General features: G+C 48.3%; 3 protein-coding genes across 3 annotated transcripts; all 3 read left to right on the top strand.

Moving 5' to 3' along the window:
* Positions 1-5,245: 5,245 nt before the first annotated feature.
* On the top strand, positions 5,246-5,626 carry EV420DRAFT_1646152 (uncharacterized protein; the record flags this gene model as incomplete). The annotated part of the gene is made up of 1 exon (XM_060477868.1): positions 5,246-5,626. One exon carries the CDS (start codon positions 5,246-5,248, stop codon positions 5,624-5,626), a length of 381 nt encoding a protein of 126 aa, XP_060327751.1.
* Positions 5,627-10,616: 4,990 nt separating this feature from the next.
* EV420DRAFT_1646150 (uncharacterized protein) lies at positions 10,617-11,170 on the top strand (the record flags this gene model as incomplete). The annotated part of the gene is made up of 3 exons (XM_060477867.1): positions 10,617-10,664; positions 10,712-10,720; positions 10,778-11,170. 3 exons carry the CDS (start codon positions 10,617-10,619, stop codon positions 11,168-11,170), a joined length of 450 nt encoding a protein of 149 aa, XP_060327750.1.
* A 1,573-nt stretch (positions 11,171-12,743) lies between these two features.
* EV420DRAFT_1482515 (uncharacterized protein) lies at positions 12,744-13,621 on the top strand (the record flags this gene model as incomplete). The annotated part of the gene is made up of 3 exons (XM_060469906.1): positions 12,744-13,301; positions 13,337-13,462; positions 13,511-13,621. 3 exons carry the CDS (start codon positions 12,744-12,746, stop codon positions 13,619-13,621), a joined length of 795 nt encoding a protein of 264 aa, XP_060327749.1.
* Between the last annotated feature and the right edge of the window lie 7,125 nt (positions 13,622-20,746).

Raw genomic sequence — 20,746 nt, 5'->3', positions numbered from 1 at the left:
CCCAGGGACTGGGCAGTAAGTCCTCCTCGAACCAGAGCGGTTCGGGTCGAGGCAATCAACAGAAGAGTGGCGGTCAAGGGTCTAGTGGCGATAAGAAGGACGCCACGGGAACGACCTATGGAGGCGCTGGGCAGCCGATGGAGATCGACAAGTTGCGAAGCGACAAGTGATGCTTCAAATGCGGCAATACCAGGTGGAGCCAGGACCATAAATGTCTGACGGACAAATCGAAGTGGCTTCCCATCAAACTCCCACCTTGCAAAAAGCCCAACGTCCAACGACTATGCCAGTTGCTCGCGGAAGCCGAGAAAGAAGAAAACGGGAAGGACACAAAGATCGAGGAGGTCAAGGAGGAGAAGAGGTCGTCAAAAGACGAGCCGACGTCGAAATAAGCGATTCGACGGCGTCGGCCAAGGACTTAATTTCTACTGGTGCGCAATCATGTACTTCTAGCTGGACTTATACTACATATGTAGGTACCCCGTATGAACAATATACTCGTATTTTCGCCGCGTTACCAGTTGAAGAGATTAAGAACAAGGAATCGCAAAGCACCGATGGCGTAGGAGGGGATTTCCGCCGCTCGACACGGTCTGCGTCAAGCAATGAACCCCTAGGGGCGTCCACAGCTCGGGAACCCCCGGCTCACCGCACAGGGAAAGCCCCTCGAGGGCAGAGCCCCCTAGGTCGAGTCCCGACTGCACCCCAGACGTGGGGAGGTCATCCCGGAGAGGGAGAAAGGCCGACAACCCAGCCCGCTGGGCCTGCGTCCTCGTCTGTGGGGCCGTCTGTTCCAGCGGGATGCGCTGGAAAAGCAGCTGAGGCGGTGAACTCGGGCGACCACCCTCACCCAGTAGCCCTTACATCGGCAAACAGGGAGGACCATTCGAGGGAGTCAATATGTGTGCCCCCGTGAAGGGTTACCCGAAGTACCGCCGGGTCCAGGAGGAGCGGTAAGCACGGATCCATAGTGGGGGTTACAACGCCACGCACAAGCGCCCGTGGCCAGGGCCGAACACAGGGCAGCGAGCCCTCCCCCACCACCTCGACTACCAAAGGCACCCAAGTGCCGCCTCAGGACCCTTCTCGTCCCGGTGACCAAATGCCACTTCGAGGGAAGACCCCATCGGTCTCATTAGAAGAAGTAGAAGACGAAGAAGCTCATTTGCGGTCTGACATACCGGTCGTAACCCCCAAAAGAGCGTCTTCTCCCGCCGTCTCGCTCACCGCGACCCCTAACGATAAAAAGGTGATCGCGGAGATGTACTACGAGCCCTATGGCATCCTGTGGACTCGACGGGCTTTGCGAGTCACTCGAGGAGATGCCGCCGCCCGTGCAGTACTCAACGGTTGGGTACATCCTCGACGTAGGGGGGAGGTCACGGACCAACTATGTTGCCAGCTGGAGGAGCAGACTGAGACGGCTAGTCAAGCGAGAGAGAGATGGCAGTGGATGGAGGATTTGCAGAAGCCCCCAATGTATATACGGGGCAGGAAGGGACGGAACGTCTCAATAAAAGTGCAATTAGAGACCTTGGATACGAGGGAAACCCACGCTGTAAGTGCCCTGGTGGACAGCGGGGCCACCAGTAGTTCAATCGACCGCACCTGGGCCCAGACCCATCATCTCAATCTAAAGAAAGCGGCCCGACCCGTTCCGGTCTATAATGCCGACGGCACTCGCAACAAAGGAGGGGATATCACTGAATATGCCGAAGTGCGGCTACGTATAAGAGACCACGTGGAGCGGATCGAGTTGGCGGTAGTCGATTTAGGCTCCACTCCCCTGTTCCTAGGACATGACTGGTTGCAACGTCATAACCCGCTCATTGACTGGGACACCGGAGCAGTTACCTTGGCCCGATGCACATGCAGGAAAATCCCCTTTTCCCTCCCCGACACCGACCCCTCGGCATGGTGGGACGAGTATGAGAAAGGGGATACCATTCTGGTAATAGACTTCGAAGAAGCGTTCCATGTACGAGCTATGGGAACCAGGGCCAACGAGCTGGCGGCCCAGGCAAATGCCAAAAAGACCGCCAAGTCGTTCGAAGAAATAGTGCCTGAAGAGTATCGGGAGTTTAAGGACATCTTCGACAAGGAGAACTTCGACGAGTTGCCCCCTCGCAAGCCTTGGGATCATGCCATTGAGTTGATCCCCAATGCTAACGCCAACTTAGACTGTAAGGTCTATCCTCTCAACCATGCCGAGCAGGAGGAGTTAGACAAGTTCCTAGACGAGAACTTGTCTACCGGTCGAATTCAGCCCTCGAAGTCCCCTATGGCTTCACCATTTTTCTTCGTTAAGAAAAAGGATGGCAAGTTGCGCCCAGTCCAGGACTACCGCAAGTTAAACGAGATGACTATCAAGAATCGTTATCCGCTGCCACTCATCGGAGAATTAATGGACAGGCTAAAAAGGGCCAAATACTTCACTAAGCTGGACGTACGATGGGGTTACAACAATGTGAGGATCAAGCAAGGAGACGAGTGGAAAGCTGCCTTCTGAACCAACCGTGGACTCTACGAGCCCCTGGTAATGTTCTTTGGGCTTACCAATTCTCCCGCTACGTTCCAGTGGATGATGAACGATATCTTCAAAGACCTGATCGCAGCCGGGGAAGTGTCGGTCTACCTGGATGACATTCTTATCGCCTCAAAAACCAAGGCCGAGCACTGGAGGATAGTACGCAAGGTGCTACAGATTCTCCGCGAAAACAAATTGTTCCTCAAAGCGGAGAAATGCGAATTTGAGGTGGAGGAAACCGAGTACCTGGGAGTCATCATCAGCAAAGGAAAGATTCGCATGGACCCAGTGAAGATCGCCGGACTACTCGAATGGCCCGTCCCCCGTCGTAAGCAAGAATTACAGTCCTTCCTAGGGTTTTGCAACTTCTACCGACGATTTATCCGTGACTATAGTAAGCATGTCAAACCCCTTACATCCCTTACCGGTAAACAAGAGTGGGGATGGGGGGAAGCTCAACAACGAGCGTTTGACAAGCTTAAGGAGTTGTTCTGCGAGGACGTAGTGCTCGCTATTCTGTTAGACGAAGGACGATTTCGAGTGGAGGCAGACTCTAGTGAAGGGGCGGTCGGGGCAGTACTTTCACAGTGGCAAGACGAGAAGTGGCGACCAGTAGCCTTCCTTTCCAAGGCGCTCTCCGCTACCGAACGCAACTACGAGATCTACGATAAGGAACTCCTGGCAATTATGATCGCCCTGGAGGAGTGGCGCCAGTATCTCATGGGAGCGAGAGAAGATTTCGAGATCTGGACAGACCACTCCAACCTCCAATATTTCCGCAAACCCCAAAAGCTCAACCGACGGCAAGCGCGGTGGGTGACAGAGCTAGCGGAATATCAGTTCACTCTCCATCACAAACCCGGGGCCCAAAATCGCAAAGCAGACCTCCTGTCGAGAAGGGCAGACCACGACCAAGGCAGGGAGGACAACCAAGATGTCGTAGTACTCAAGGCGGAGCATTTCCGAGCCCTAATCATGCCCACCGCCGAGGAACTACATGAGCAGATCAAGGAAGTAACGCACAATCCTCATCGCTGGGACCGAGGGATCTCAGATTCCTTAAACCACGAGAAGGGTGTTTCTCGCAACCAGGACCTGTTATGGTACGACGGGCGAATCTATGTGCCCATAGATTCGCCCGTAGACCGCGATCTTCGAGGACAGATCATAGCCCTCAAGCACGACCACGTTACCGCTGGCCACCCCGGTATCGAAAAAACCAAGGAGTTGGTACTTCGGGACTACTGGTGGCCGAGAATGCGTCGAGACGTAGAAGCGTACGTAAAGGGATGCGACGTCTGCCAACGAACCAAGGTGGATCGTCGTCCAAAGAAGGCTCCCTTGCACCCCAACGAGGTCCCAGTTCGCCCTTGGACGCACATTTCGGTAGACATGATCACCAAGCTACCGAATTCCAAGGGTTTTGACTCTATCTTGGTAATTGTCGATCGCTTCTCGAAAGCCATTATCCCTATCACGTGTAATGAACAGCTTACGTCGTCGGGGTTCGCTAGAATCCTAAGGGACTACGTCTACGTACCCTATGGAGTAATGCCCGAGAAGGTAATCTCCGATCGGGGCTCAGTATTCGTTTCCAAATTCATGAAGGAATTCTATCGACTCCTACACGTTGAAGGAAACCCGTCCATGGCCTATCATCCTCAAACGGATGGACAGACCGAGAGAGTAAATCAAGAGATCGAAAAATACCTCAAGATGTTCGTTAACGACCGGCAGGACGATTGGAGCGAGTGGTTACCGCTGGCGGCTTTTACCCATAATAACCGACAGCACTCGGCCACTGGGTACTCCCCCTATAAGGTCATCTTCGGAAGGGATGGGGAGGTCATTAAAAAGCCTCAGCGAACGACAACGGTTCCAGCAGCGGGAAAGATGGTGGAAGAAATAGAAAGGGCGCAGGAGGAGGCCAAAAAGTCACTAGAAAAAGCGGCGGAGTCCATGAAAAGGACCCACGACAAGCACAAAAGCGCAGCCGTGGAGTACCAAGTCGGAGATAAGGTTTGGCTTGATACAACCAACCTTCACCTCCCGCGACCGACTAAAAAGCTGGGCGACCGACGAGTGGGTCCTTTCGCAATCATCGCAAAAAAGGGGGCCTCAGCGTACGAATTGAAGTTACCGGCCGCGTGGAAGATCCACAACTGCTTCAATGAGTCCCTGCTGACACCCTACGTCGCGCCCTCCTTTTCAAATCAACCACAGCCCGAGAGGCCACCTCCAGAACTGATCGAAGATGAGGAAGAATACGAGATTGAAGAAATCGTGGAGCAGCGAGACAAAATAGTGGGCCGGGGACGAACGCGTCGCACCATCACGGAATACCTGGTAAAATGGAAGGGGTACCCGAGGGAGGAGAATTCCTGGGTCAAACGATCGGATATGGCCAATGCCGAAGAGTTGGTAAACGAGTATGAAGCTCGTATCCAAAAGATTCATTGGGAGGTCGACAAACATGGAAAAACGGTCGGGAGAGACGATAAAATACCCCCAGGCATGGGAATGGTCTATCACGATCCGGATACCCCATGCGTCACAGATGTCGAAACCGTCTACTCCTCCCAATGTTCGGCTCCAGCGCATTCCGACGAGGAAATCAACATGATAGGGGAGGTAGCTGGCTCGGATGCTGGACGAGGCAACGGGCCCATATCCACCTCCTCGTCCTTCTGAAGGCTTGTAGTGGAGATATCGGAATTGATGGATCGCGCCTTACAGGAGGAGAACAAAAAATGGCTCCGGGACAACAATGTCCCGGATGACAACTATTGGAAGTACACTCCGCAGAAAACGGACCCACGATTCGACAATCCTAAGGTTCGCGACTCCTACCTGCGACGACGTGCCCAAGAAATCAAAGACTCTAGGCGGGAGAACAGACCCTACAAGAACCCACCAATCCTACTCGACCCTCCCACTGATGACAAAGCCGATGTAAACCACCTTCAAAAGGTGACGGAAAATTGGGATTTTGATAGCGAAGATGATGACAACGATGATGATAGCATCATGTCCTTTGACAGTCAATCGCGGCAAAGCGGAGAGGAGTCTGAGGACTCATTTGGGACGAACGAGTCTTAAAGGGGGGGTAATGTTATGGTTTATTCCTTTTCTTTTCCTTTTTCCTTACGTATTCACGCTTACTCCAAAGTGCGTTTTCTATCGGACACTTCCCACAGTACTATTTTTAGTTAGCCATCGTGTATTTAAGTAACGCCTTAGCTGGGTTCAACCCCAGCTTCGGCTAAGGTTTAATCTACCTAACATCGAACTCCGTTCTTCGCGACTATCTAAGTTCGCTCCTGACTCCGTTTCATCGCCTTTAACCTCCAAGTGTTTCGTCTACCGAAGTGCGAGTAGTGATCCTTGGTTGATTTAAGTCGATAAGAGTTAGTGGCTAACATGGGTGTAGTACTCTGGGAGCTTGTCATTATTACTGTCGGAGTATTCTGTGAATATGACATCGTTGGTTCCATCTCCAGTGGTGTCATTAGTGGACGTTTCTGAGATATGGGCAAAGCGAGGCTCTGCGAAATCTCTGAAGTCAGCAATGGTGATAATCGTTCGGGGTAGGACTTCGGACTCGGGACGGGGGGAAGGCCAAACAAAGTCTGACTCATGGACGGACTTGTTGTCCCACCAGGACGGGGGTCCTTCAACTCTGTAGGTTCCATCAGGGGTGTATGACGTGAGAGAGGTTGGAGCGTCATGCCACTCCGGCTTGGGAGATTCATCTCTTCGATGTCCTCCTGTGTCGGATACTCCCCATACTTCCCCTCGTTCCCAGGCAGGGAGGAACAGGTTTTCACCTTCTTTGAAGGTGGTTCTTCACCTGGTTCGTCCATGGACAATTCAGTTGAATGCGTCAATGTAGAACCCACTCGTCCCTCTTCGATAGAGGTGCTCTCCATCATCATCGAACCCTGGGATGGCTGCTGATAACTCTGTGGAGGAGACTGCTGACTCCCAGGAGTCATTGTTGTCGCCCCAGGTTGTAGCATCCCAGGACCCATCTGTATTGGTCCAATACTCAGTGGTAAACCTGGGGTCGACTCGGTCGTCTCCGTCATCTGGAGGGATGCCGAGTCATCCGAGGTCTTCTTCCCGAAGGGATTCTTGGCCTTCACCGTCTTGGTGATCCTCTCCCTGAAGCTCGAACGTGGGGGGTTGCTCTTCTCTGTCGGGTAAGGGGTGTCAAAGTGCGTCTCGCTCCCCCCTTGGCCGTGGTGTGAGGGACCGGAGCCGGACAGTGCTTGTTGTTCGTGAGGTTCCTGTTGATGAGCCATTGAGCCTGTGTACTCTCCCTCTTCCGGGGGTCGGTGCTCTTTGGCGTCGGGTTGGTCGGAGGATATGGAGAACTGCAACTGCAGTTACTAGTGTCAAGATACTGAAAGTACTTCCAAAGATAATGGCGGTGCAGTCTGAGGGGGCGAGCGGCATAAAGTTCGTTGTACCACAACAAATGTTTATGATCTCGGGGTACGATGGGTGCCGTTTTAAATAACGGGCTGAGGGTTTTTCTTTGGAAGTATAACAGTGACTGCCTTGAAGCGGTACAGTTACTGTTAACAATGGTAAGGGTAGTAAGGGCAAGCTTCGGCTAATTGTTAAGCACTAACTCTAATCTGAACCAAAGCTGATCTCTATCCTGTCACTCGCGTTTGGTGATTCAGTGTTAGAGAGGCATTGGTAGATTGCAAGAGGTTAGGCGTCACTTATAGCGAAAGCAAGGAGCTTGTAAGAGTTAGGAGTATATAACCTTAGCCAAAGCTGGGGTCTGAGGCCACAGCATAGGCTAGCTTAAATACATGTTAACCTTGTACTAAGAATAGTATCTACAAGGGCGCATGCAACGAGAAGTGCGTCTTTCAACGAATGAGGAGGGAGGACACTAAAAGAAGTATGCTCCCGACGAATGAGAGTAAAGAGTGTATATCACCTGCATCTGCATGGGACTCCGTCTGAATAGGCTGCATCCCGTAGACCGCCCTCGACTGGCGGTCGACTCTCGTCCAACTGCTAAGAAGCATGATGCCATCAAGAGAAGTGTGATGGCGCATGCGGGTCGCTGGTCACCTGGAGGCAGCAGTGTGAACTGGGGTGATGGCAACCAGGTAACCAGGTAAAGAGTGTGCCAGCAGAATATCATAGGTCCAAGAGATAAGATAGGCAGGTCCAGGGTTCCAATGGATAAGGATAAGATAAGATAAGGAAAATAGGGGTAAAACCATAATACATTCCCTACAACTCTGTGGATGAGCAGGCTGATGCATCAGTTCAGAAGTTCCCTGGGCAGAGCGAGGTGATAATCATGCTTCGTGCGGGGGAATTGTAGGTTGAAATCCTTACTTTGCAGATCTTCAACCCCTCAGCTTTGATAAATGATTTTATATTGGAGTCTGTAAGTTACAGCCTCCATAAGAGCCACACTCTGGCTCACCTCCCTCATATTGACTCCCTAGTATCCTGATGCCACTGTTGCACTCACACATGATGACCACCTTTGGATGGGCATCGCAGACAAGGCATGTTGCAGTATTTTTGACAGATCTTCCAATTTCATTAATGGCCTTGCTAGGTTCATAACTCAGTTGATGCCGCAGAGCTTGCGAGATATGCCATTGTTAATAATCTAGTCCTTATTAGCAAAGGTAAGACATTCATTGTTTATAGTTGTGTTTGAGTCGACGTACCAGCTTGTTTTAGGTTCAGGACCACATAATGCCTGCATAGCTAAATGAAGGTGGTCTGGCAAATGAAAATTTGCACATGTTCGACAATCGTATTCTTGCTACATTAGTAGAACATCCTAGTGGGGATGTCAGACATCCTGGGAGTTTTTGACAACTGGCCAACATAGAGTAATCTGTAATCTAGAAATCCTGCTGTGATATCCTTTGTGAATTGACACAACATAAGCTGCAAGCATCGACAGAAAGTGGATACAAAATCAAACTTAACACACCGACATGGCGCAATGTATCTAATAACAGGATATTTCAGTTTTGCATAGCTTATTGTCATCTCTCTCAGGTACACACTAGGGTATAATCATTTGGAATGATGAGAGACAACATCAGAAAGTGAGATCCACTTCTGAGCCAGCCGACAGCACCAGTAATATGAAACGACATTGGAAGACATGTCCAATTTCCAATTCTGCAGTCGACATTAAAGAAATTGGACTCTGTATGAGCATGTTTAGGAAGTATTACAGTCGTCTGAAATGGGGCTGTATGAAAGGGAAACAAACTTGGACCCAGTCTGGACATATATGTATCTGAGTCCCCTAATAGATATGCATGCTCAGAGCACTCATTGATGCATGATGAATCCATTCTTTACACAGACCATATCCTTCATTATGAGGCAGCCTGGTCTGCTAGATTTCTGTTTGAAAGGTGTTAGTTGACAGTTAATTGTGATACATCAGGAGTGTCAGTTTACATCCAGCCCATATACAGTAATTCCATCAGGATGATAAAGTGGCTTAGTAAGCTTCCCAATCTGTGTCAATGATGGCATCATTAGAAAAGAGGGCAATTCCGGGAATTGAACCCGGGACCTCAAAAATAAATCCAATAATGTCATATGACTTTCTCGAGCAGACATTGCTTATTTTGTTTTTCGCACTTCGGATGGCCTGGGGAGCATCACCATTGGATTCCCTGATATTAAAAACCCCAAAACGACTCCATCCTTCATTTATAGGGTCTCAAAAACGACAGAAATAATGATATTACAGTTTAGGAGGAGCACATGTAATAAATCCTATTTCTGGGCTTCGGACCACTTCGGAGGTTTTTTCATTATGTTTTCTGACCAAAATAACACTCAAATGACCCCACAGGACAAAGATAACCATCAGAAATACATGATAAAAAGAGTAATAGGGGGATGGAGGAGACATACCTTATATTTGCATTTCTAATAGTTGTGGAGGGGATTTCTGTGATATAACAGACATTATATGTCATATAATGGTGTGTATGAAACCCCATGGGTATCTGACATGTATTGAAAGAGATGTGAGCAGATCATTCTGTAAAACAGGAGGAGCACATCCCATATTTCGATGTTCTGCTCATTCTATGGCCTGGGGACTATCAGAATCGGAGTCCTTGACCCAAAAAACAGTAGAGGCACTTATCATCCATAGGAGCCATTTTACCCAGATAACACATACAGCCATATGTAGCTACAGGACAATGTATGTGACAAATGAGAGAACATCTTGTACTTCGGAGTTTAGACATTTGAACACTATGGATGATAGGTGGCCCTACTGTTTTTTGGGTCAGGGAATCCGAATCTGATAGTCCCCAGACCATAGAATGAGCAGAACATCGAAATATGGGATGTGCTCCTCCTGTTTTACAGAATGATCTGCTCACATCTCTTTCAATACATGTCAGATACCCATGGGGTTTCATACACACCATTATATGACATATAATGTCTGTTATATCACAGAAATCCCCTCCACAACTATTAGAAATGCAAATATAAGGTATGTCTCCTCCATCCCCCTATTACTCTTTTTATCATGTATTTCTGATGGTTATCTTTGTCCTGTGGGGTCATTTGAGTGTTATTTTGGTCAGAAAACATAATGAAAAAACCTCCGAAGTGGTCCGAAGCCCAGAAATAGGATTTATTACATGTGCTCCTCCTAAACTGTAATATCATTATTTCTGTCGTTTTTGAGACCCTATAAATGAAGGATGGAGTCGTTTTGGGGTTTTTAATATCAGGGAATCCAATGGTGATGCTCCCCAGGCCATCCGAAGTGCGAAAAACAAAATAAGCAATGTCTGCTCGAGAAAGTCATATGACATTATTGGATTTATTTTTGAGGTCCCGGGTTCAATTCCCGGAATTGCCCTCTTTTCTAATGATGCCATCATTGACACAGATTGGGAAGCTTACTAAGCCACTTTATCATCCTGATGGAATTACTGTATATGGGCTGGATGTAAACTGACACTCCTGATGTATCACAATTAACTGTCAACTAACAGTGTTTGATGCATCAAAGTAGCAGCTACAGGTGCATGAGGTATTCCACATTATGTCAAGTACAGCACCTCCAAAATGGCATGTCGTCGTGGGCTGCGATGTGAGTTTACCTTTGTCTTGTTCTATACAAAGCTAATCACATGACAGGATGCTGGTGTTCAATACAAAGACATGCTGAAAGCAGACCTGGAAAAGGACCCTTGAGTTTCCAAGATCATCGATGTGGGTGTCATCAATTCGAACGAGAAGACAGTGTACTCCCATGTCACTGTCACAGCTGCAAAGAAGATTGTAGCAGGTGAAGCTGACCGTGGATTGTTGATATGTGGCACTGGCCTTGGTGTGTTTTATCAAGCCCTCCAGCAAGAAGACGGGCTAATGAGGCATGCAGGTGTCGCCATTTCTGCCAACAAAGTCCCTGGTATTCAGGGCATCTTGAGTAACAATGCTCAGGTTCTTTGCATGGGTCAGCATGTCATCAGTATTGAGCTCACCCGTCACCTCACCAAGGAATGGCTGGGCTATGTCTTTGACACCAAGTCCACTTCAGCTGCAAAAGTCGATGCAATTTCTCAATACGAGACAGTCTCTGGAGCATGTTCATGAACAAGAATGGATAATAGTATGCATGTACTATACAACCAGTCATATTAATCAGAATATCACCTGTACTGATTCCAACACCACGTATGCACAATGAAAGATCCTAATTTGCATGACTTTGTTCCATTGAAAGGAAAGCATCCGTGTTTTCAGGGAGAGGCAAGCTGAACAAAAAGGAACTCTTTGGATGACTGGAAAACTGGATTTATTGGCCACCTCTGCTGATACAGCTCAGGTAAATAAGCGCAAACTAATCTACCTCAGTAGCTCATTGTAAGTAAAGGTACACATATCAAGGGAAACCGGTCAGGACAATAAGATAGGAGATAAAAAGGATGGCAAATCAATGGCTACGGCGTTATTATTCTTTTTCAATGGAGCTGGGCATACCCTTCGCTTATATTCCACCCAAATCCTGCCAGCCAGATGAATGCATGATGTGTGCCATGTGTGAGCAATGCGTACCAACAAACGACTTGTCTTTGCTCCTGTCAAACTAGTAAGCTTGGGCAAGGGTGGCATTAGGCCAAGGTAGAAGCGAGATAGAGTTTGGGGCCAAGCAGGGCCATCTTCAAAGAGACATCAGATGACCTGGAGAAAGGACCTGCAAATGAGCAGGGGTACTTCTGCAGAGTCCAAGATATGGGATGTCTCGGTAATCAGTATTTGTGTGGCATGTTGGCAGAAAGAGTGATACACAGGGCATGAGACAAAGACATGGTGGACGGTTTCCAGTGCATCACATTCACTGATGCACATGGGGGATACATTTCTGAATTGTTGGAATCACGTGTACATTGTGTCCAGCTGACATGGCAGTTGAAGAAAAGAGGCAGGCCGGTCTGCCGGCGCAAAGTTCTACATCAACAGTGTTGCAAATGTGACCATGTTCCTGCCATGTATGATTTTATGTTATGGTTTATGCACACTTTATTTGATTTTATTTACTTTTTACGTATTAAAGCTTACAAACTATTATCTGACTTACTGAGAAAGTCTCACAGTACTATTTATAGCATACCAAATGTGTACTTAAGTTGAAGCCTATGCTGGCCTAACCCTCAGCTATGGCTAAGGTTTAATCTACCTAGTCCTATCTCCTTGCTGCGTGATTATTTGAGCTCATCACCCCTCGTCTTATACGTATCTGACTCGCATCGTACTATCTGCCTTGCAGTAGTCTTTGCTTGATTTTGATCGTTGGACTGGTGGCTAACATTTAGCCGTAGCTTGCATAAAAGCTCCTCACTGTTGAGGCACAATGGTGACCAAGCTTATCTATACACTCTGCTTTGTCAAAAACTCGCATACCTCTTGACCAGACCTGAAAGGTCATCGTGTTGTCTTTAGACATTTGTCGAGACAGTTAGACATATGCCGAGCACTGATTTACTAGTGACACTCAGCGTTGCCTTCACCTTATTTATGATCACGGTAGCACTGATTGTCATCTGACAAGTCTGTCACTGCTGCACACGAAGGAGGGACCGAAGAGCAAGGCTTCCGATTCACTACATACTGTATACCCTGTACCTACAACCACCTGCAGCACCTATCCCAGTCCCCACCTTACACAATGGATGACCCATCACACCCAGAGGAACAACGGAGTCAGAGTCAAGCTCAGACTCCTATCGAACCGCATCAGTCGACATCACCAATACCCAGGGAGTACTCTACAGACCCAGCGATGTACCAGTATCAGGCCTCTTCAACCAGCCTACAGTCGGAACAGAGTCAGGAAGCAAAGAAGAGTCTGTGGGGGAAAGCGAAGGAAGCGCTCTCAACATCTGGGATGAAGAAGGCTGGAGGCTCCAAAACTTCCTTGAGAACGACGGAGGGCCGGAAGAAGGGCTTGACCCCAATACAAGAGATGACTGGGCCAGGGACGAGGTTGGTGGGACAGGAATCGATGACCCTGGAAATAGGAATGGAAGATGTGGCAGTAGGGCACCCTCCACAGCTCCCACCAGGTCAGCTCCCCACGAGCCCTCTGGACCAAGAGTGGCTACAACTGGTGAGGGAGTGGAGAGAGGAGTACCGATTGCCTGGCATCCAAGAACTGGGTGGATATTCACCCTGCGACAAGGTGTCGCTGAAGAAGAGCCCGTTGCAGGACCCTCAGGGACCCAGGGTGAGATCCCGATTACTGTCAATCTTGACCCCGAGACCCGAGATGCATTCTGGAGAGAAATTGAGTTCTACAACCCCAACACTGCTGGAGCAGCTACCTCCCCTGGCACAATCACCAATCTCCCGGAGTTCGAACCATCCGTCCCTCCTAGGGCATTCCAGGTCCCCCTCCCCATCAATCAATGACCCTGGACCAGAACCCACCACAAGGTCGTCGAGTCCAACTTCGACACTCGAGATGCCAGGTTCCCCGCAGCGAGAGCGGCCAGACTGGAGCAAGCTAGAGCATGGGAGGCACACATCTCCGAGGCTGAAGAGTGAGTCATACAAGGAAACTTCAACTTCCCCCTCAAGCCTGATGCAACAGAGTCCGAAGCAAGAGAAAGAGCCAAGTTGGCAGGAAGGAGACTATGATATGCCATCTGAAGGGCAGCCACCACCGACGCACAAACGGTGTTGCAACTGCAGCCTATTTACGTGTGTAATTTTGCAATCTAAAGTGTTTTACATGCATACTGAGATATAGTGAGCGAGCGGACTAAAACTACGCATCGACACTAATGCTATGTGGTGCAATGATATGGAATATAACTTATGGCATAAGAAGCAACGGGATTCTAAACAGGACTTAGTCATGGCACTGTACCTGATGGGCATGTGTGATGAGAAGGCCAAACCCTATACCCAATGCCTTAGGCTCTAACTTACAAGCACGCTTGCGGGAGCTAGATAAAACTTTGAAGATTGCAGTGACACTGAGAACACTTAGCATGCTCACTAACTGTGATATGTCATACCTGAAAATCTGGGGAAATCCTTAAGCGAGATGACAGCTATCACCAGCACGAACTTGGGCAATGGGCTTCAGCTGAAGTCTGCAAGCCCATGTCCCATTGTTCTGAGTCCCATTGTTAGAAGACTCACTTGTTGCTGTGTCTACGAGAAGCCTCTGTGAATCCAAGAAAGAAGTCTTGAACGACATACGCCAGGACTGATAGTTCTGGGCACCTAGACCTGTCAGTCACTAGAGAACAAGCCCACGGGTGTCGGGAGAGCACCTCTTGGCATGCGTTTAGCGAGCTCACTATAGAAATGAGACTAAAACTGGGAAGCCCAACTCAGATGCTCAGTAAGGTGGCGGTGGCAACATGCTATGCATGTAGGAGTCTGGGTACTGTGCGACATTTGTAATTCTAATTCCCCTGTAGTATAAGTAGGCTGGTTACAGTAGGTAGAGGCAAGTTTCGAGCCCCCAAGTTCCTGTGCATGCGTTGAAGGTGGTACTGTAACAAAGGATCAGTTTGTGACTTTGAGCTGTGCATAGAATTAGCGAGCTCACTCAGAGAAATACGAGATACCCTTTTGATAAGACTTTTGAGAACTTAGTCAGAGTGAATACGAATCAGTGAAGCTGTTTCTGTTCTGTTGAGTGTGATAAGTCTGTTCAGAGAATGTGTTGAAGTGGAAATCTGAGATCTGTTCTGTTCTGTTTCAGTCTGTTCCGTGTCAGTTCTGTCGAAGTTCCGTTTCTGAATCGGTTTTCCGAGCGCTTCTGAAGTGTTCTTAAGTCAAGATAACCTGCTGGAGTTAGTTGGAGAACCCCTACATACAGTTGTGTAGTGAGTGGGCTAAGTCAGTGCTTGCCTGTGGTGTTCTTTTAGTGAGCTCACTAAAGTTTCAGCGTGTATTGCCTCTGTTTCTGTCGGGATCAGTGTCCCTTGTGTATTATAACTCAAATTGGCCTTGAAGGTTGTGTTGCGCCAGTGAACGACCTTCCTGTAAAAAGTTCCTAGACTTAGGAATTCATTAGAGAAAGCTTAGCTTCGCTAAGAGCGCTGAGAATAAGAGAAACTCTTCAAGATATTGAAGTATAGTTGGATCGCATTAGAAATAATCGCTCCCCCTAGAACTTACGAGGGTGATTGTAGTTTGTGTAGTTGTGTGAGTGTGTGTGTGGGTTTTTGAGGTTCACCTTTTAGCCTGCTCACTATTCCACAGGTGCCCACAGCCAGCCTCTTCAATGGATGCCCTTGATAACTACCACAATGACCTCTGGGCAGAAGACTCAGACCTCAGGAGGTGGAGGGCACGAAATGCCGAGAACGCTGCCCCTCGCAGCGATCAGACCCGCCATACTGGAGGAAATTAGAGCAGTAGTCATGAGGAGAGTGAAGATGGTGCTGCTGCTGTTGTGGATGCTGATGTGAGAGGATCTATATGAGATAATGGCAGCAGACATGGTAGAAGACCCGCAGTGGATCTTGACTGAGGCCGGAGAGGATTATCATGATGCCAAATATAGGAGAGATGTACTCACCATGCAGAACATCATGGAAGTCGAAACCTGGCATAAGGCCACCATCGTGTGGAACCTCTGCCACGACAGGCATCAAAGGCCAGGATGTGAACCATACCGAAGGCCTGCGATGATGCCACACCTGTGGAAAACAGAAGGACTTCAAGCGGGGGGAGGAGGCGAGGAGAAGGAAGTGCCCGACACAGGACCCTCAGATCCGAGAAAGGGCAAAGGAACGAAATTGCCGACAATACTGCCATGACCTTCTCCGGTGCCATATCATAATCGACTGGGAGGATACCCTTCCCCATGCCATAACCATAAACTAAGGTCGCTACCACGTCCTCCAAACCCACCTCTACCACCTGTGCCACCGTCCCTGCCAAATACGCCACCGGCATGGTCAGGACTGGCAGATAAAAACCCCTGGGACGAGGTAAAACCAAAACTCATTACCATCCCCGAGTTCTTCTACAGGGAATCCAAGGACATTTGGAGGTTCTTTAATCACTGTGAACTGTACTTCGTGGTATTTCCACGACAGTACTCCCTGAACGAAGAAGGCATAAACCCATTTCAAATTACCTTCACCCAATCGTACCTAAGGGGAAAGGCTCAAGACTGGTGGGTCCATCAAGACCATAAGTTCCACAACAAGGAATGAGGTCATTGGAGGCTGCCCACATGAGAGGAGTTCCATCAAGCAGTAATTGGAGAATTCAGAGAAGTAGTGGAATTAGTGATAAAGTGGCAGCAGTGGAAGAAGCTGAGGCAAGGGGACTTTCCTTCGGCCATCAAATTCTTCAGGAAATTCAAAGAGTTGGCCCACAAGTGTGAAGAGTTCGACAATGAGAAACAGATGTTCGCAACGATTGAGGATGCGATTCACCCCACTGTCAAAAACACCATCATGCATGGGGACAACAAGCACCCCACAATGTACGATGAGTGGAAGAGGCGTATTGAGCGCATTGACGCAAACTACCGATACGGCCTCGCGCAGAAGGACACGCATAAGACCTCCCAGGATTCAACTGGTAGAGGCAGCCAAAACAAATCTGCCAGAAAAGCCAGCAGCTCTGGGAATTCTGGTGACAAGAAGGATGCCACAGGAATGACGTACAGGGGCCAAGGGCAGCCAATGGAGATTGACCAGTTGTGAAGCAAGAAGCGATGCTTCAAATGCAGGAATGCCGGATGGAGCTGAGGTCACAAATGCCCAGAAGATAGGGCGAAGTGGATTCTGGTTAAACTTCCGCCATGGAAGAAGATCCCTGCCCAATGCCTATGGCAGATGCTACAGGAAGCAGAAAAGGAGGAAGCGCTGGGAAAAGATATGAAAGTCGAGGAGGTCAAAGAGTCAAAAGACGAGCCAGCGTTGCACTAAGCGATTCCACAATGTCAGCTAAGGACTTAATTTCTATTGGTACGAGCTCTCTAGTCACTGGTTGGACTTATACTATGTATGTAGGTACCCTGTACAAACAATATACCAATTTTACGCTGCTCGATACCGAAGAAATTGAGAAAGAATTGCAAAAATCCCAATCCAGCAGGAGACTCGGCAAGCCAGTTGGAGGAAAGACGACCGAAGGGTCGCATCCCCAGCATGTGGCTACCTCAATCAAGGTCAACCCTTGCCCCGAATCCAACAAGAGCGACCAAATCCCACCACAAGGTCCCTCTTGGACCGGTGACCAAATGCCACCGCAAGGCTCGACTCGCCGGTTGGTTACAGTAGAAGACATTCCAGACCCAGAGGATCACCTTCACTCGGATATACCGGTCCAAGTCCCGGGGAGGTCCCACTCAATACACGGAGAAGTGGTTAAACCCGTCAGACCTGTCCTGGACACCTACTATGAACCATTCGGACCTCATTGGACCCGGAGAGCCCTAAGACTCGCAAAGACTAGCTCGGAAGCTCGGGCTATGATGAATGCATGGGTACATCCACGAAGAAAGGGGGAGGTGACCAATGAGTTGTGCAAGGCATTAAAAGAAAAGGAGGAGTCAGTGTCCAAAGTGAGAAATAACTGGGAATGGCTGGAGGACTTAAAAAAACTGCCTATGTACATACGAGGAAGAAAGGGGAAGAGCATATTAGTCAATCTACAGCTTGAAACCTTAGACTCGTGTGATACATTCGAGATCCAAGCCTTAGTCGACAGCGGCTGCACTGGAAGCTCCATTGACCAGGAGTGGGTACGGACAAAGCAGATCAGAACCAAGAAGGCCGCCAGACCCACCCCAGTGTACAATGCAGACGGGACAAGGAATAAAGGAGGAGATATCACAGAGTATGTGGAAGTACGGATTAAGATAGGAGACCACGTGGAAAGAATCGAACTCGTGGTAGTAGACCTCAGCGGGACCCCTCCAATCTTCTTAGGGCATGATTGGCTACAGCACCATAATCCCCTAATTGACTGGACCACAGGGTCCATAACCCTCACCCGCTGCACATGCAGGAAGATACCTTTTTCTCTTCCCGACAAGGACCCCTTATCCCGCTGGGGAGAAGAATACGAAGAGGGAGACACCATTCTTGTCGTAGACTTCGAGGAGGCATTTAATATCCAGGCCATGGGTACCAAGGCCAATGAACTAGCAGCCAAAGCAAATGATAAAAAGAAGGAAAAAACATTTGAAGAAATTGTGCCGGAAGAGTACCGAGAGTATAGGGATGTATTTGATAAAGAAAATTTTGATGAGTTACTGCCCCAAAAACCATGGGATCACACTATCGAGTTAGTCCCTAACGCAAATGCAAACCTCAACTGTAAGGTGTACCTGTTAAGCCTAGTGGAACAAGAAGAGTTGGACAAGTTCCTAGACGAAAATCTAGCCACGGGAAGAATCCAACCTTCAAAGTCTCCAATGGCATCCCCATTCTTCTTTGTCAAAAAGAAAGACAGTAAACTGCATCCAGTACAGGATTATCATAAACTCAACGAGATGACCATAAAGAATCAATACCCCTTGCCGCTTATCGGAGAGTTAATGGACAAACTAAAGAAGGCTAAATATTTCACCAAATTGGATGTATGGTGGGGTTACAATAATGTGCGCATCAAGGTGGGGGATGAGTGGAAGGCCATGTTCCGTACTAATTGAGGCCTCTATGAACCATTAGTAATGTTCTTTGGGCTCACCAACTCTCCAGCCACATTCCAGTGGATGATGAATGACATCTTTAAAGACCTCATCACAGCCAGTGAAGTGACTGTGTACCTAGACAATATTTTAATTGCTTTCCATACTAAGGCGGAGCATCATCGCACTGTCAAAAAGGTCCTAGCCCTTCTATGCAAGCACAAACTATTCCTTAAGGCAGAGAAATGCGAGTTTGAGGTGGAAGAAACGGAGTATCTGGGAGTAATTGTGAGCGAAGGAAAGATCTGAATGGACCCCATCAAGATCGCCAGATTACTCGATTGGCCCGTACCACAGAAGAAGCAGGAACTGCAGTCTTTCCTAGGTTTCTGTAATTTCTATCAAAAATTTATCTGAAACTACAGTAAACACGTTAAGCCACTGACTATCTTGACTGGAAAGACTGAGTGGGCCTGGGGAAAGGCATAGCAAGAAGCATTCAAAAAGATTAAAGAGATGTTCTGGGAGGACGTAGTACTAACAATTCCCCTCGACAAAGGAAAGTTTAGGGTAGAGGCGGACTCGAGTGAAGGAGCCATCAGTGCCGTTTTATCACAAGAAGACAAGTGGAGGCCAGTAGCATTCCTGTCCAAGTCCTTATCCGCCACCGAGTGCAATTATGAAATATATGATAAGGAGTTGCTAGCAATTATGATTGCGCTGGAGGAGTGGCGGCAATATTTGATGGGGGCTTGGGAGGACTTCGAGATCTGGACAGATCATTCGAACCTCCAATATTTCCGTAAGCCCCAGAAACTCAATCGGAGGCAGGCGAGGTGGGTCATGGAGTTGGCAGAATATCAGTTCACTCTACACCACAAACCTGAGGCGCAAAATTGCAAGGCTGACCTTTTGTCCCAACGAGTGGACCACGATCAAGGGAAGGGGGACAATCAGGACATCACTGTACTAAAGGTGGAGCATTTCCGAGCCTTGATAATGCCCACTGCAGAGGAAATTCACGAAAAGGTAAAACTCATGGTGCATGATCCACGTAAATGGGATAGAGGTATCTCCGACTCCCTGAATCACGAGAAGGGAATAACATGGGAGCACGACCTCCTAATGTATGACGGACATATATATATCCCCCAAGATAAATCATTATGAGGAGAGATCATCGCCCTCAAACACGATCATGTCACCGCGGGCCACTCTGGTATAGAGAAAACCAAAGAACTTATCCTTCGAGAGTATTGGTGGCCGAGGATGCATTGTGATGTTGAGGCATATGTGAAAGGATGCAAAACATGCCAACGGGTCAAGGCAGACCATAGACCCAAAAGGGCCCCGCTTCATCCAAATGAAATACCTCAGAGTCCCTGGACTCACATATCCATCGATATGATCACAAAGCTCCCGGATTCCAAAGGGCATGATTCTATCCTGGTCATAGTTGATCGCTTCTCTAAGGCAATTATCCCTGTCACCTGCAATGAAGGACTAATGTCAATGGACTTTGCGAAAATCCTCAGGGACCACGTTTACATACCATATGGGATTATGCTGAAAAAAGTGATATCTGACAGGGGGTTGGTGTTCATATCCAAATTCATGAAAGAATTTTACACTCTGCTCCGGATCGAAGGCAATCCATCCACAGCATACCACCCTCAAACTGATGGGCAAACAGAACGTGTAAATCAGGAGATTGAAAAATACCTGAAGATGTTTGTCAACTCACATCAGGATGACTGGAGCGAATGGTTACCTCTCGCCACCTTTACTCATAACAATTGACAACATTCCTCTATGGGCTACTCCCCGTATAAAGTCATATTTGGAAGGGATGGGGAGGTAATTACCATTGCACGACCAGAAGGAACCATACCAGCAGCATCAAAGTTAGTGACGGGAATTCAAGAGGTACAAGAAGGGGCAAAAAGAGCATTGGAAAAGACGGCAGAGGAGATGAAGAAGGCTTACGACAAACACAAAAGGCCCACAGTAGAGTACAAACCAGGAGATTGCATATGGCTTGACGCTACCCACCT

This window comes from Desarmillaria tabescens, assembly GCF_030435595.1.
Source record: "Desarmillaria tabescens strain CCBAS 213 chromosome Unknown EV420scaffold_33, whole genome shotgun sequence".
Taxonomy (NCBI): Eukaryota; Fungi; Basidiomycota; class Agaricomycetes; order Agaricales; family Physalacriaceae; genus Desarmillaria; species Desarmillaria tabescens.
This window is presented reverse-complemented; position numbering and strand designations above follow the sequence as displayed.